General features: G+C 40.3%; 1 protein-coding gene across 4 annotated transcripts in view; it reads left to right on the forward strand.

The window, feature by feature from the left end:
- Window positions 1–15,333, forward strand: part of oxr1a (oxidation resistance 1a) — a 135,894-nt gene that overhangs the window by 15,143 nt on the left and 105,418 nt on the right. For 2 of the 4 annotated variants that reach the window (XM_061051255.1, XM_061051258.1), the window contains exon 1: window positions 4,645–4,744. The exons of 1 other annotated variant lie outside the window; for it this stretch is intronic. In XM_061051255.1, the coding sequence (XP_060907238.1) occupies window positions 4,719–4,744 (26 nt within the window). In that variant the 5' untranslated portion in view covers window positions 4,645–4,718. Of the gene's footprint in view, window positions 1–4,634; window positions 4,745–15,333 lie in introns of those variants that run through there. One more of the 4 variants, XR_009674919.1, reaches the window with a different exon arrangement.

Raw genomic sequence — 15,333 nt, forward strand, 5'->3', positions numbered from 1 at the left:
AGGTGGAGGCTGGTCATCTGGCGGTGGTTGTGGTACGACAAAGTCAGATCGTAGTGGTTGTGGTACGACAAAGTCAGATCGTAGTGGTTGTGGTACGACAAAGTCAGATCGTAGTGGCTGGGCAACAGGCAGAGTATATTCAAAGACCATCACCCTTGCTAACATTACGCCCCTAATCATGATGACAGTAACTTTTTACAATCTTTATTCTTAAAACTCATTGATACAGAGGAGGAACTAATTTTAGGGGGTGATTTTAATTGGATTCTAAACCCTAGGATGGATCACTCCTCTGATAATTTGATAAATACACTGCCTGTCCAAAAAAAAAGTCGCCACCTGGATTTAACTAAGCAAATAGGTAAGAGCCTCCCATTGGATAATAACTGCATGGGCGATAATCTTTCAGCTGGCAACAAGTTATTTAACCCCAACTGATGCAATGAGTAGCTTCTCATTTCTTAAACAACCATGTTGAAAGACCCATCCTGTGGTCGTGGAAAATATGTTAGTCTGTTTGAGAAGGGTCAAATCAATGGCATGCATCAAGCAGAGAAAACATCTAAGGAGATTGCAGAAACTACTAAAATTGGGTTGTCCAACACATTATTAAAAACTGGAAGGAAGATTTACCCTGTTCCAGAGTGATCAGGGTAAGAAGAGAGGCAGATGAAGTGATGCACCCATCATGCCTAGTGCCTACTGTACAAGCCTGTGGGGGCAGTGCAGTCTAGGTTCAGCAACATTATGTGCCCAAAGAATGAGGTCAGCTGACTACCTGAATATACTGAATGACCAGGTTATTCCATCAATGGATTTTTTCTTCCCTGATGGCACAGGCATATTCCAAGATGACAATGCCAGGATTCATTGGGCTCAAAATGTGAAAGAGTGGTTCAGGGTGCATGAGACATCATTTTCACACATGGATTGGCCACCACAGAGTCCAGACCTTAACCCCATTGAGAATCTTTGGGATGTGCTGGAGAAGACTTTGCGCAGTGGTCCGACTCTCCCATCATCAATACAAGATCTTGGTGAAAAATGAATGTAACACTGGACGGAAATAAATACTGTGACATTGCAGAAGCTTATCGAAACAATGCCACAGCGAATGCGTGCCATAATCAAAGCTAAAGATGGTCCAACGAAATATTAGAGTGTGTGATCTTTTTTTTTGGTGGCGACTTTTTTTTTGGCCAGGCAGTGTATATAACGTCCCGCATTCAATTATTTTTAGAGAACAACTCGGAGACTGCCTCATCACCCTCCATCCTCTGGGAATCTTTGAAGGCTTACCTAAGGGGACAAGTAATATCTTTCTCTAGTCACATGAAAAACGAAGTTTGGAAAACATTAGAACTGCTAGATGCAGAGATTAAAAACCTAGAAAAGGAACATTTCAAAACCAGATCTGAAAGGCTATATAAGACACTTTTTAAGGAAACGCAACAAATACAATATATCAAACACCGATAAAAAGGAGAAGGCACTACACAGAACTAGACAAAGCTATTATGAATTAGGGGTATAAATAACTAGCTTGGCAACTGAAAAAACAAATATTAAACTCCATGATTCAAAAAGTTAAAAAAAAGCAGACAATACTACCACATGTAACCCAAGGGAGATAAATGAATGTTTTCACAAAAAAATATATATATACTCATCCGAATGTGAAAACAATGCAGATAAATGTGAGAGTTTTCTATCCTCACTGAAATTACAGAAACTATCTCAACTAGATACAGATCTCTTAGAACAAGCATTTTCCAGAAAGGAGACTTTAAAAGCTCTGATGTCTCTTTAATCAGGAAGGGCCCCTGGGTTAGATGGGTTCACACCTGAATTTTATAAAAAAATTCCAGCATCTGCTTCTGAACCCTTTTAATAGACATGTACCGTCACTCAATTGACAACAAGGCACTCTGCCCCCAACAACTCAGGAAGCCCTTAATACGCTAATATGCAAGTTGGACAACGACCATGAACTCATGGGTTCGTACCGTCCTATTTCTGTTCTTTCAGTGGAAAGTAAGGTATTTGCGAAAGCCATAGGAACTAGGCTGGAAAGATTTCTCCCCTCTCTCATCCGTAAAGATCAGACTGGCTTATAAAAAATAGAATAGCTATGAATACTCTGAGACGCCTCTTCTACATAATATCAGAGGCAGTGAGTTCAAATGGTTCACCTGTAGTTGCTTTACTGGATGCCTAAAAGGCTTTTGATCGTGTGGAGTGCTGTTACATGTTTAAAGTCCTGGAACATTTCATTATGGGTAAATACTTTATCGACTGTATATGGGTTTTATATGATAAACCCAGAGCTCGAGTGTGCACTAATGGGACTATATCAATCTCCTTTGCTATTGGTCGTGGCACGAGGCAGGGGTATCCTTTATCCCCCCTAATTTTTGCTCTTATCCTGGAACCACTTGCTCAGCAAATTAGAGGGGAATCCAACATAAGGGGAATTTCAATTCAGAATCAGAATCAGCTTTATTGGCCAGGTGTGCTTACACACAAGGAATTTAATTTTGGTGAACTGTGCTCTCTTATGTACAAGTATAACATTAAATATCAACAATAAACACAATAAGCAAAGTCTAATATGTACAAGACTAAATAAACAGTGCAGTGGTGAGTAGTGCAAAAGATGCTGAAGTAACTGATAATACAAAATGCAGTTATGTGACAGATGGGTAAAAGTGAGTGTAAATAGATCATTTAAATTAAATAATGTATATATATATAGGTATATGTAGATTCACAGTGACGGTTTGGTTCAGTGTTGTTCTACAAGTCAGACAGGTCTGACACTCTGTGACTGTTTAGCGTTCATCAGAGTGACAGCCTGGGGAAAGAAACTGTTCTTATGATGGGTTGTTTTTCCGTACAGTGATCTGTAACGCCTGCCAGAGGGGAGGAGTTTGAAAAGTTTGTGTCCGGGGTGTGAGGAGTCTGCAGTGATACTACCTGCCAGTTTCCTGGCCCGGGACTGGTAGAAGTCCTGGATGGGGTTCAGGTCCACACCAATGATTTTTTTCTGCAGTCCTGATTGTCCGTTGCAGTCTGTGTCGGTCCAGTTTGGTTGCAGATCCAAACCAGACAGTGATGGAGGTGCAGAGAACAGACTGAATGATGGAGAGCCAGCTGTTTCTTTTCCCTTCATGGAGACAAATGCAATCTTCCTGTAGATTTTGGACCACAGATATGGCTTGTATGGGGTTACTTGTACTAGAGCGTACACACATGAAATGAGGGAGATGTGAGTGAGTGCATACGTGTCTGTCAGTGTGTTCATCATATAACTAGATATAAAATCATACTGTCAATAAAATGCAGAAGTAACCTGTTAAACTATATGTACCGTGGAACAGAATTCTGGAAAATATCTTGTACAAGTTAGCATTAGTCTTATCGCTTATTTCTATCTTAATTTCCTTTACCCTTGGTTTGGATCTATTTCATTTGTATTTGTACTGATTATTCTATATAATGTGAAATGCTCAATAAAAACAATGTTCAAAAAATAATAATTAAGTAACATCATGTTAAGGCAATACATATTTCTCTTGCAGTCATACATATACTCTGCTTTTATGAAAAGTGCTTTCTCTCTCTCTCTTTTTCTTTCTTTCTTTGTCTCTGTTTTACTCACTGTCTTCCTCTCTTCATCACTTCCTCATCTGAAATAAGTAGTTGAAGCGCCTCAGTGTATATTAGGTACCTGTTTTTAATGCGAATAAGATAATTGTTTAACTTGAAGAGAAGGAGAGAGATAGAGAGAGATTTGTAGTTAGAAGGAAGAAATAATAAGAAATACAGGGCTGACAGAAACAGGCTGCAGCCAACACACAGCTGGTGGGAAGACCACGATGTTGCGAGTTGCATCTGCTCACAGCAGCTGAAGCCTGCTCATACTCAATTGGTATAGTGTTATTGTGTGATACAAATACTTTTATTTTTGAAAAGAGTAGTCGAGAGCCTCTTACATTACCATATTGCTATTTGAATTTACATACTTCCAGCTTTTGCTGAAACCGTCTCCATGAGGTTCCATCACAATAAACATGGTATTTAAGTGTTGAAAGGACACCATGACACACACTCTTACTGTAAGAAAAACTTAATGATGCAATCACATGCCCAGTCAAAGCAAACAAGAGCAGATACAGGGTGACTCATCACCAGATGGCTGAGAGTGACACCTCTCCGCCACCAGGAACCCTTATGCTTGCACGCTTTCACTGTCTTTATGCCCAGCAAAGACTAGGCAAAACATTTCACAGAACACTAGTTCAATGACCATAAAGTCTGTATCTTTTCCATCCTTCTGTTCATTGCAACTTCTGCATTTGCCTGCTTTCTTTATCTGATAGCTTTTAGAACTTTCCTCGTCTGTCCTGTTAATCTCAATGTTTTCCTCTATCATACCGTTCCTACTCACAAACACACATTTCCTCATCCTCCTCCCACCCCTCTGATCTTGGCTCAGGCATCAGAAACAGGATAAAATCGGCTTGCCTCCCTCTGCTCCCTCCTACTGCTCCACTTTCTGTCTGTGTATCTCTGCTTGTCTGGGATATATTGGGTAAATACATTAGCACAGTATCCCTCTCTCCTAATGAGGACAAGGTCACATGACAGGCCTTTCTCTATGCTTAAGTTAAGCAGTTTGAGGGATCGATTCCATAATCTTCTCTGCAGTCGAGTCAATGGAACCTGTTCAGAAACCTGCTGGGTATGTACAAACTACTCCTTTTACTTGATACGTCTGTTTCCTCAAACTAAATTCCCTACCCTGATGGTGTTATACGTTTATTTGAAATTGAGAGCTGTTTTGAAGGTAGTAAAAGACAAGAGTAAGCTACAAGCTCAATCAGCAAATCTGCTTTGCAACCGACATCACTGTTGAAAGAAAATTGTTTAGGAACCTATATGTTGCATTTGGATTTTCTTCAAGAAAATCAAAGGAAACTAATGTCAAGGTGTACAACTCTTGATTTTTGAACCATTTAACTACAATCATTTGAAGTATTGTAATGAATATTTGCCTTTCAAAGAACTTCTGTCTTCAAATAAGACTCAAAGCTGTTTGATTATGGTCTAGGGAGCACTTACAATCAATTCCCTGAAGGGATTTTAAAAGAAGGATTGTGTTTTAAAAATGAAAGACAGTTTATAACACTGGTATTCCCTCCCAGGAGAGAATAATCTAAACATGTTAAAACTTTCTTGGGTTATGGAGAATAAATGTGTTGGTCAGAGATTGGTTTAAAATGAATAAATGAAGTAAAAGGTCATTTTTTCGACCATTACCATAGTGACTGGAAAGGCCACTTGAAAATGTATCTGATTTTTGACACCAGATGGTATAGTCGTCATAGGCCACAATGACAAGCGTTTTGAGGCAGAACAAGGTGTGCATCACTTTACACAACAGCTTTTCACAGACACATCATCTATTTGCAATATTATCTCTCAGCTATTCTATGATAAAAAAAATGACCATCTGGCTAACAATTTTAAGTTTCAGTGCCGTGACAGCAGCAACAGACAAAGCGGAAGGAATATGTTGAGACCATGGAGGTTACAAAATTCAGACACTGATGTTTAAAAAGCATATGCCTATGGAAGGAGTGCTTGATACAGGTACACTAGCTGTCCTGTTTGTTCATAAATGTGTGTATATCAATCATTCAACCTTAATTTGTATAGAGCCAAATCATAACAAATGTTATCTCAAGGGACTTTACAAAAAAGAGCAGATCTAGAACTTACAAAGACCCAACATTAATCCACCATGAACACAGCACTTGGCAACATTTAGCAAAGAAGCAGTGGCAAGGGAAACTTTGAACAGGCAGAAACTATGAGCAGAACCAGACTCTTGTTGGACTTGAAAAGTGGGATATAGGGAGATGCAGATATAGAGATACAGTTGGAGACAAACAAACAGACCAACAACAAGAACATCAACAACAATGAATAAAACAGATGTATGCCTATGCTAACAGGCTCTGTGGCGAAAGTTGAGAAGAACGAAAGTATGATTAAAGTATGTTTCAACTTCAAACCGATAAGGATGAATGGAATTTTGAAGGTCTTGTGCTCAAATCCGATGTTCGTGGCTATCTCTACGAGCTGCAATATAGCGACAAGGCGGCTGCTGCCGACAGTCGGCGACGGTGAGGACGAGGAGCCTGGGGCCAGCTCGAGCTGGGCGGACTGGTGGTGTTGGTGCTCTCAGTTTGCCTATGGACACAGACATAAAGTCTGTTTGCTCCCCGGAATTTCCAAGATGACAATTCATTCTGGAAGAAACCTCAGAATCAGTTGTGGAAACGGCCGTATGTGTGTATAGTAAATGTCTGTAAATGGAGCACCCCAGCTTCTCTTCATTGTGATAGCTTGTTCAGCTTGTTTAATTAGCGGGCCAATATGCTTCTGATGCCATTGCATTCTTTTATTCTATACATACAGAGCTACAGGAGCGTATGATGGAGGGAGAGAGACCAATTAGAGACGGTGGCAGTTGATAGGAGGTGAACAGTGCAACAGTATAATGAACTATATGTGCCTTAAATATGTACTGTACTTGAAGATAAAGCTAAGAACAACAACACCTCCAGAAACAACAAGCAACAACCACACTTATTGGCCCTCACTTGTCAATTTGGTGAAGAAACCAGAGCAGATTTGGATGTAGAAATCATCGTACAACAGGGTCAACGTGGGACCTATGAATCTGACTGATTACAGCGTACGCACGACCTGGTGTTGATAAGTGTAGCTTTTGAAAACAATTGTCATTTAAATACCACATCCCTATGTATTTATGGTTCAGCGTCTGCCAGGACCTTGCTTATTAATGTTCTTAAGGCTTTTACTGTCTAAAAGTGATCTTATTGGTTAGATTATTGAATTAAATATTATACTGCCATTAATGATAAACTGTAAACATACAATAAATCAGAATTAAATTCTGCCACACTTGTCGGCATGACTTTAGACTGAAATAGTTCACTTTTATTCTTCTAACATTATAATTTGTCTCACCTTATGTTAAAAATATTGTTTTTTAGGCAGAGTTTGTGGAGTCTTAATGCTAGTGCGACAATGTTGATATCATATGAATTTACAGTTTACAATGAATCTGTTGATATCAAAGATGTTATTGTAGCTCGCTGGGAAAGGTGCTAAATATCGCTCCAGTGGACTCATTTTACCGCAATCTAATATTTTTATAAAATAGGGTCGTATGAAATAGTACCTATGAAAGAGATTAATAAAATACATTTATAGGCTACTTAAAACACAAATAAAATCCCAACGAGACTGGTCAGAGAGGGTCGTCCTCATGGAGTTCACCGATCAAGAGTGGAGACAAAACTTTTGAATGACACGACAATCATTCATGAAGTTATGCGCTCTGATGGAGAGGTATAAAGATGTCACTTCATGTGGGGCAGACATGCACAGTAACGATCATTTTATCCCAGTCAGGCAGACACGATCAGATGGAGCGTGTACATGGATCCGAACAACGATCGGCATAAACCACCCCTCTCGATCGGAATGAATTTCTTTCCGAATGAGTCTGATCAGATCAGTCTGTTCTGATTGACATGTTTACATGAAGCATTTTTATTCTGATCAGCCTTTTATTCCGATTATTTGTGTCCATGTAAACGTGATCTGTAACGCTTGCTGGAGGGGAGGAGTTTGAAAAGTTTGTGTCCGGGGTGTTAGTCTGCAGTGATGGGTGTGAAACCTGCAGTAGAAGCTGTTCAAGTCATCAGCCAGTCTATTGTTACCTGCAGGGGGGTGGGTGGGTCTCCTGTAGCTTGTGACTTCTCACAGGCCTTTCCAAACTGTCGAAGGGTTGTCAGCTGAGAAGTTTTGTTTTAGCTTCTCAGTGTAGCTCCTCTTAGCTACCCTGATCTCCTTCATCAGCTTGTTCCTGGCCTGCTTGAACAGGTCCCAGTCCCCACTCCTGTAGGCCTCCTCCTTGGCCTGACACAGCTTCCTAAGTTGAGGTGTAAACCAGGGCTTGTTGTAGTTGTATGTGCAGAAGGTCCAGGCCTGCACACACGTCCTCACAGAAGCTGATGTAAGATGTCACAGTGTCAGTGAGTTCATTGAGCTTTGCTGATGCAGCTTCAAAAACACTCCAATCAGTGCAGTCAATGCAGGCCTGTAACTCCTGCTGTCCATTTCTTTACAGTCCTTACTACAGGCTTAGCAGTTTTTAACTTCTGCTTGTAGGTCAGGTTGAGGTGAATCAGACAGTGGTCAGAGAGTCCTAGAGCTGCACGGGAAACATATGAATCCTTTATTACTGTGTAGCAGTGGTCCAGTGTGTTAGCTCCTCTGGTGGGACACTTAATATGTTGTCTGTATTTTGGAAGGTCGTGGGTCAGATTTGCTCTGTTAAAATCACCCAGAATGATGAGCAGGGAGTCAAGATTTTTTTTTTCACCTCAGGCCTGGAATATAAACACCGACCAGAACTAACGAGGAGAACTCCCGCAGTGAATAAAACGGTTTACAGTTCATGAAAAAACTCTCCAGGTTAGGGCTACATGACTTCTTCAACAATGTGAAATCTGTACACCAACCTTTGTTTATGTAAAAGCATATTCCACCTCCCCTCATCTTCCCAGAAATCTCCTTTATGGTCCGTTTTGAGGAGCTGAAAGTCCGGAAGGTGTAGTGAGCTATCCGGGATGTGTTCATTGAGCTAGGTTTCAGTAAAACACAGGGTGGCGGCTCTGCAAAAGTCTGTGTTTCTAGTATTTAGGCCATCATGCTTAAGCACAGTAGGCTATGGAACATCTTTGCTACTATGAGTGAGCCCTAAAATTGTTCCACAAGAGTTGTTCAGCAAATTAAACGTAACGTGTGATTGACTTGTTTCTATAATCAAATGCTAAAATATATAGTTAATAAATAAATAGGAAATGTCTCATTATCATATAAATATAAGAAATTAAAATGACGGAAATTTTGCGATCCTGTCCGACTGTCAGAAAGTCTAGTGCAACCTCTGCTCTACTGGTAGTGTCTGGAACAGGTAGAGTAGTCTTGGGAGTATATTCATTTTAATTACCTCCACTCTTAAGGCAATACTCATAAAGGGAATGAGATCTTCCATCTTCCTATATCAGATTTTATTTTGGAGATTAGTGGATCAAAATCGATAGCTTTGAGTTTACTTAGTTCTTGTGGCAGACTTACTCCTAGATATTTCTTTGAGTTTAATTCCCAAGTAATTCCATATTTTTCGAAGAGGTTTTCAAAGACAGAAACCCTACCGAAGTCTTTCAGAACTGACATTAGTGCTGGGACAGATTAAGAAGGTCTTGACAGATGTACCAGGACATCATCTGCAAAAAGCCCCAATTTCTGTTCTCCCCCCTCCATTTTAACCCCTTTATGTGTTCATTTGGCTTCATCCAACGGCTCAAGAAAATAGCAAAAAGGAGAGATATCACTGAACACCCCTGTCGACATCCAAGTCCAGGAGTTACAGACCTGCATCCCCACCACCAATGCTTCTACCTGTTTTGTTGTTAAATGTTGCAGCATGTGCATGGTGTGTCTGATGTTGTCCTGTGTCTGTCTCTGTTTTATAAAACCTGTCTGGTCCAAGTGAATAATTTCTGGTAAAACATTGTCTAACTGTCAAGCCATAATGGCAGTAATGGCCGTAACCAGCTATGATGTAATTAAAAAAGAAAAACAAGAGTACTCCGTTAACATTGTAAGAGGCTACCTTAATCAGCTCTTTTGGTGCCGCCATTTTTTGTCCTCTATTGGTTTTCTGTCTCGTAACTCTCCCCTCATAGTACCCCTTATGCTACAAAAACAACAGTGAACAATGAACAATATAAGGTAAACGTAAACAACAGAACTTCATTAAATGAGGTATGTTTCTCGACCTTTACTGAGCCCTGATGGTTTGTTGGTTCTGAGAGATCACCTCTAACTGGTAGCTTTGTCCATGTGTCCATAGCAGGTGCATAAAAAACAAAAGTAACCCCAACTATCTTATTAATAACTTTAAAATTGCTTCGAGGATTTGACCCTCACTTACCAAGAGCCCTTTACTTAAGTTCTTAAGTTTAAGTTGAACAATTAGCTGTAGAGGCAAGCAAAAGCAAATTCAACTTAAAGTTCTGTGACCCATTTCAATCACACCTTGTCCCCACTCATCCTGAAGGCTTGCAGTTTCCTTTTGTATTCTGGTCTGGGATCCTTCTGCGCTGACCCTTCTGCACTCCGCTTGTTTGCCAAGACAGTCTCTTTATCTTCTCAAGCCACGTCTCCATGGGTGTGAAGGCCGTCACTTCAAAGCCTCTCTCCAGCATATCCTTAGTCGCTGCCTCTGTCTTATTAAAGGAGCATGTCCCGCCATAATAAAACACCTGCAGCTTTGCCGGGCACGCCGTCTGGAAGGGGACATTACTGTCCATCAGGACCATTTTTGCCTCTGTATATTCCCTCTGTTTTCTTATGACTCCCAGACATAATCATGATCCAGAAACACTCTCCTCCCCTCATACTGGAATTCTCTTTTCTGACATGCTATCTTAATAAGTTCTTTCTTTTTGAAAATGTGCAGTTTTACCAAGCTAGACCTCTGCGAAGCTTCTCTCTGTGGCATTGACACGGTAGCCTCAGTCAATGCTGAGTTCAAATGTCTTGGGATGTTCCAGTCTCACCCTAAGGAGAGCCTCAACAAAACGTATCATTGACTGGTTTTCCTCGGCTCCTTCCTTGACTCCATGAATCCTGATATTTTCCCTTCTTATCCGTCCCTCTTTATATATACATTTCAAAGCAACACAAGAGACCAGACAACCAATTGTGATTGTTTTATCATAGTCATTCACTTAGCACACATCGATACGTGATGTACAGAAAAGGACTGAGCATTAAACATCAAATATCATGATCATCTCTGCCAATCATTTCCAGATAGGGACCCCAAACAGATCTAAAAACCTCTGCGTTATTTTTAATTTTGTATATTTGCTGTTCAAAAGAAGCCATCCTAGCCAACTTATCTCTCCCCTCCTTAAAGCTGACTTTGTCTTTTGACTTCCAGTGCCTTAGCACAATCCTGCACCCTGTTATAAAGGTTAATTTTACCCTTAGAACACACTTTAGTGGACATCTCAATGGACTGGTAAGATTACCAATAAACAAAATGCTGGACACTGAATGAGCTCTATTTTCAATATATTCTTAATACACTTGACAATTTCTGACCAAATGTCTTGTACCATCTTGCATTCATACAGCATATGAATAGCATAAGAATCAGTGTACCCTGTTTTTTACTTCATCTCCAACAGCTATCCTCCTCTCTATGCCTTAACATTGACATTTTTGAAGGAGTTCAGTAATTCCTATTCAATATTTTAAATAAATTAAGCGTGTCTTCATGTCTCGGGCTGTGGAGTACCATCACTGTAAAACTTTTACCCAGGCCTCCCTGTGAATAGATTTTCTTATATCGTTTTCCCATGCCAGTTTAAAACCCTCATAGTTAGGAGATTGATGTTTTCTCAGCTCTTTATAAAATCTGGATGACCCTCCTCTATACTTCCATCTCGACCACCATAAGTCCTGTATGCAAGAAACAGGAGAGATATTTTTCTTTCTTTCTGCTTTTGAGAGGCAGCTTATTATTTGAAGAAACTTCCAAAAATCTATCCTGGGTATATCATATTTAGACACCATCTGTTCGAAGGAGAGTAAATGTTTCCCGTCGAACAGATCTTTCATTAGCATAACTCCTGCTCCCACCCAATTTTCTCACATGATGGATTTTTCATTTATTTTCAATGACTTATTATCAGTGTTGGGGTAGTTACTCAAAAAAAGTAATGCATTAAATATTACTAGTTACTTTTTTAAAAAGTAATGCATTACATTACTTAGTTACTCATTGCTGAATGTAATTAGTTACACTACTAGTTACATTACTTTTTCATTACTCGATAACATCGCCTGAGTCACTTCATTGGCAATTAAAATGATAAAGTTAACCCGTACATATTCCCACATCAGAACAAATCCACATTTTTTTTAAGTAGCACATACACAAAAAGGCCCTTCACAGTTAAATGTGTCAAAAAGGCTACAACACTGGCAGCATGCTAAATGTCTCAAAACAAAATTGTGATGAAAACTTGAAGTGGAATCTTGTCATCAATAAATGTCTGTTTCTATTTTGAAGCCATGAGACAAGCAACTTCAAAGTTTCTTTACAATAACAAAACTTAAAGGAGGTTGTGCTTCAACCACCTAGTGCCAACATGAATTAGTTCAAAATCATTTCAATAAATAAAATAATGTTTATCAATAAATAAAATAAGACACTGGCCTTCATATATAAGATAAGACAAAGAAAACAACATTGCACATGAAATGCAATTTGAACTGTGCATTTAAGAGGCCAAACACACTGAACAAACTCACTGTAGCTCAATCAACTATGGCTTTAGACTGATCATACTTGTCAAAGAAGTGGTTATACCTCATGAGGAGGAGTCTTTCAAATCGTTTGTCAGACAACCTATTCCTCCTTGGCGTAAGAACAAGACTGCCCAGGCTAAAGAGTCTCTCCACCGTTGCACTACAGGGTGTCGCTGTGTTGAATTTAATGGATATAGTCTTTTTTGTGGGGAAACGGTTCAGGATCTCCATCTCTGAACCTGACTTCAGATAGTCCATGACTCCAGTTTCTGAGTTGTAGGGAGCTAGATCCTCCTCATCAAAGTCAAAAAAATCATTCCCAATTCCGCTGGAGGTGGGGGTCTGTGGTGTATGGTCAGCAGTGTCCTTAAAGAATCTCTCCTCTCCTCTTCCTTCAGCCATCACACTTTAAATCTTGGCAGTGTGACAGCAGCAAGGAGAGCAGCTCTACTGTCCAACACTGACCCAAATTGCGTCTTGATGGCCTGCAAATGCAATATAGAAAGATATGAGGAGCTTGGCTATGCAGTGTAATTTAAGCTGTATGGTATTAGATTAAATAACTTGGTGTGAAGCATCAAGTGAGTTTAAGAGAGACTGTGACATATATCTGCAGTCACCACAAAAACTTCAAAAAATTATAATAAATAAACATAAATTAAATGAAACAATACATTTGGCTTTTAGATGTAAAATGATAAAACAGACATACCTGTACTATGGCATTAGGCAGACCTGTCGTCATCCGGGAGAGCCTGTTCTGCAGTGCCGCTGTCTTTGACATTCAAATCTCCAGAGTTGGCAGGAGAGTGCCATAGTAGCAATTATCTTCACCTTGCAAGATGTCCAAAGCCACAGTGATTGGTTTCATAACTGTGCAGTATTCATTCAGGAACTGATACTCTCGTTCAGTAAAGGCTTTGATTTCTAATCGAGTGCAGAGTGTGTTCAACTCTGGGATGGGAATATCAGTGATGCGAGAAAGGGCATCATGAAACGAGTTCCATCTTGTAGGGACCACAAGTTTCCTTTTAGGCCTACATGTATCCTCAACAAGCTCAGAGGCCACAGTAGAACGGCTGGTCTTAGTCCAAAGGGCAGAACACTTCTCAGTTGCACTTCTGTACACTGATCTGGACTCGGGGTTGGCAGTCAGCCATTGTCATTAGTAGAAATCAAGTTCAGGGTATGCGACGCACACCTCAAGTGAGGGGGGAGAGAAAACTGTCCCTCCGTGTCGGTGCCGCTGGATAACACTTCTTCCACATCTGTGAACGCCACATCTTGATCTTCACCCCCCTCCTCGCCTGAATCAGACGCTGCAGGCTCATACATTTTAAAAGCCTTAATCAAATTTGACCCATTATCACTAACAGTAGCGGTCACCTTGTGCGAAAGTCCATACTTTGAGCGAACCTGTAAAATTTCACTTACGACAACATCATATGTGTGTCGTCCTTTTATTCCTTTGCAAGCAATTGCAGCTTTCTCACACTGTAAATTGCTTGGATTAATCCAGTGAGTCGTCATGCCTAAAAAGCTTTTATTGTTGCTTGTCCAAATGTCAGCCGTAGTTGACACAAACTGTAAGCTCTCAAATGTTTTCTTTAGCTCAGTTTCCATCTTTACATAACACAGGTTCTGGTAACTTGCAAAAGTTTTCCTGTCGGATGATGGCGGCCCATCACGCTCCCCGTTACCTGTATTTTGCTCAGTATATTTCGGATAGACGCCGATTCTACTGTCGAAACAGGCATCATTTCTTCAACGATGTATGCGGCTACAAGGCTATTTATCTCTGCTTTAGTCCATACTTGTTGTTGAAAATCAAGCCTCTGCTGCTTGGTTGGTGTCGGCATCGTACTTCTTTCTTGAGCGTTGAGCAGAGGCCGGGGGTCTTCTTTAGCTGCTAGCTTTGTGTTAGCATGTTGCCTCTGCAGGTGCTTGGAAAGATTTGATGTGGAGTGCACGGCAGTTGAGAGTTGTTTCTGGCCTGGGCAAAGTTTACACTTTACCGTCACATTTTTGTCCTTTCGTCCAACAAATTCAAAGTATTTGGGCGGCTCTGACATTTTGGTTGTCCTCCTCCATGAGTAACTACACTTGAGTGTGACCTGTCACCCGCGTCACGTGACATGTGAATAAGGTCAGACATGGGTCAGACGAATGTTGTGTGAGCGCCTGAGCGCGCATGAAAAAGGACAGTTGATTTGTTTTTCTGTCCTCCCGTTATGCAGACAGTTAAGTGACTTGGAATAACGCAAGTAACGAGGCAATTGCTTGATTAGTAACGGTAACGTGATTACTGAGTTAGCAACAGTAATGCGTTACAGACAAATGTAATCTAATTACAGTAACGCGTTTCGTTGTAACGTGTTACTCCCAACACTGCTTATTACTGCTTATTATACCATATTGCTGATCCTTTGGTATAATAGGGATTTCATTTACAAATCTGATGAGCTCTTCTCCAACTGTCTCTAGCAAATGCCAGCACCAGGTTCCTAAAAGGTATGTATTGAAAAGGGTTCTACTGGCTCCTTTTCTATTGCCACCTGCAGGAACACTGGTTTCAGGTAGATTTGTTTTAGATAACTGACTTAGTGAGAAGGAGTAATGGTACAATCCAATCTTGGACATCCCAGTCCGCCTTCCTCCACTGACTGAAATTGTTTTTTTTTATTAAAAGAGGATTTCTTGCCCAACTATAGGAAGTCACTAATGGCTCTGTTCAATCTAGAAAGGAGAGGAGGAGGAAACTCCAGAGGTAGCATATATGTTATATAGTTAACCTGTGGTACTACAACCATCTTAGAAGTATTTATCCTTCCATTCAATGAG

The sequence above is a fragment of the Labrus mixtus genome, chromosome 11 (genome assembly GCF_963584025.1).
Source record: "Labrus mixtus chromosome 11, fLabMix1.1, whole genome shotgun sequence".
Taxonomy (NCBI): Eukaryota; Metazoa; Chordata; class Actinopteri; order Labriformes; family Labridae; genus Labrus; species Labrus mixtus.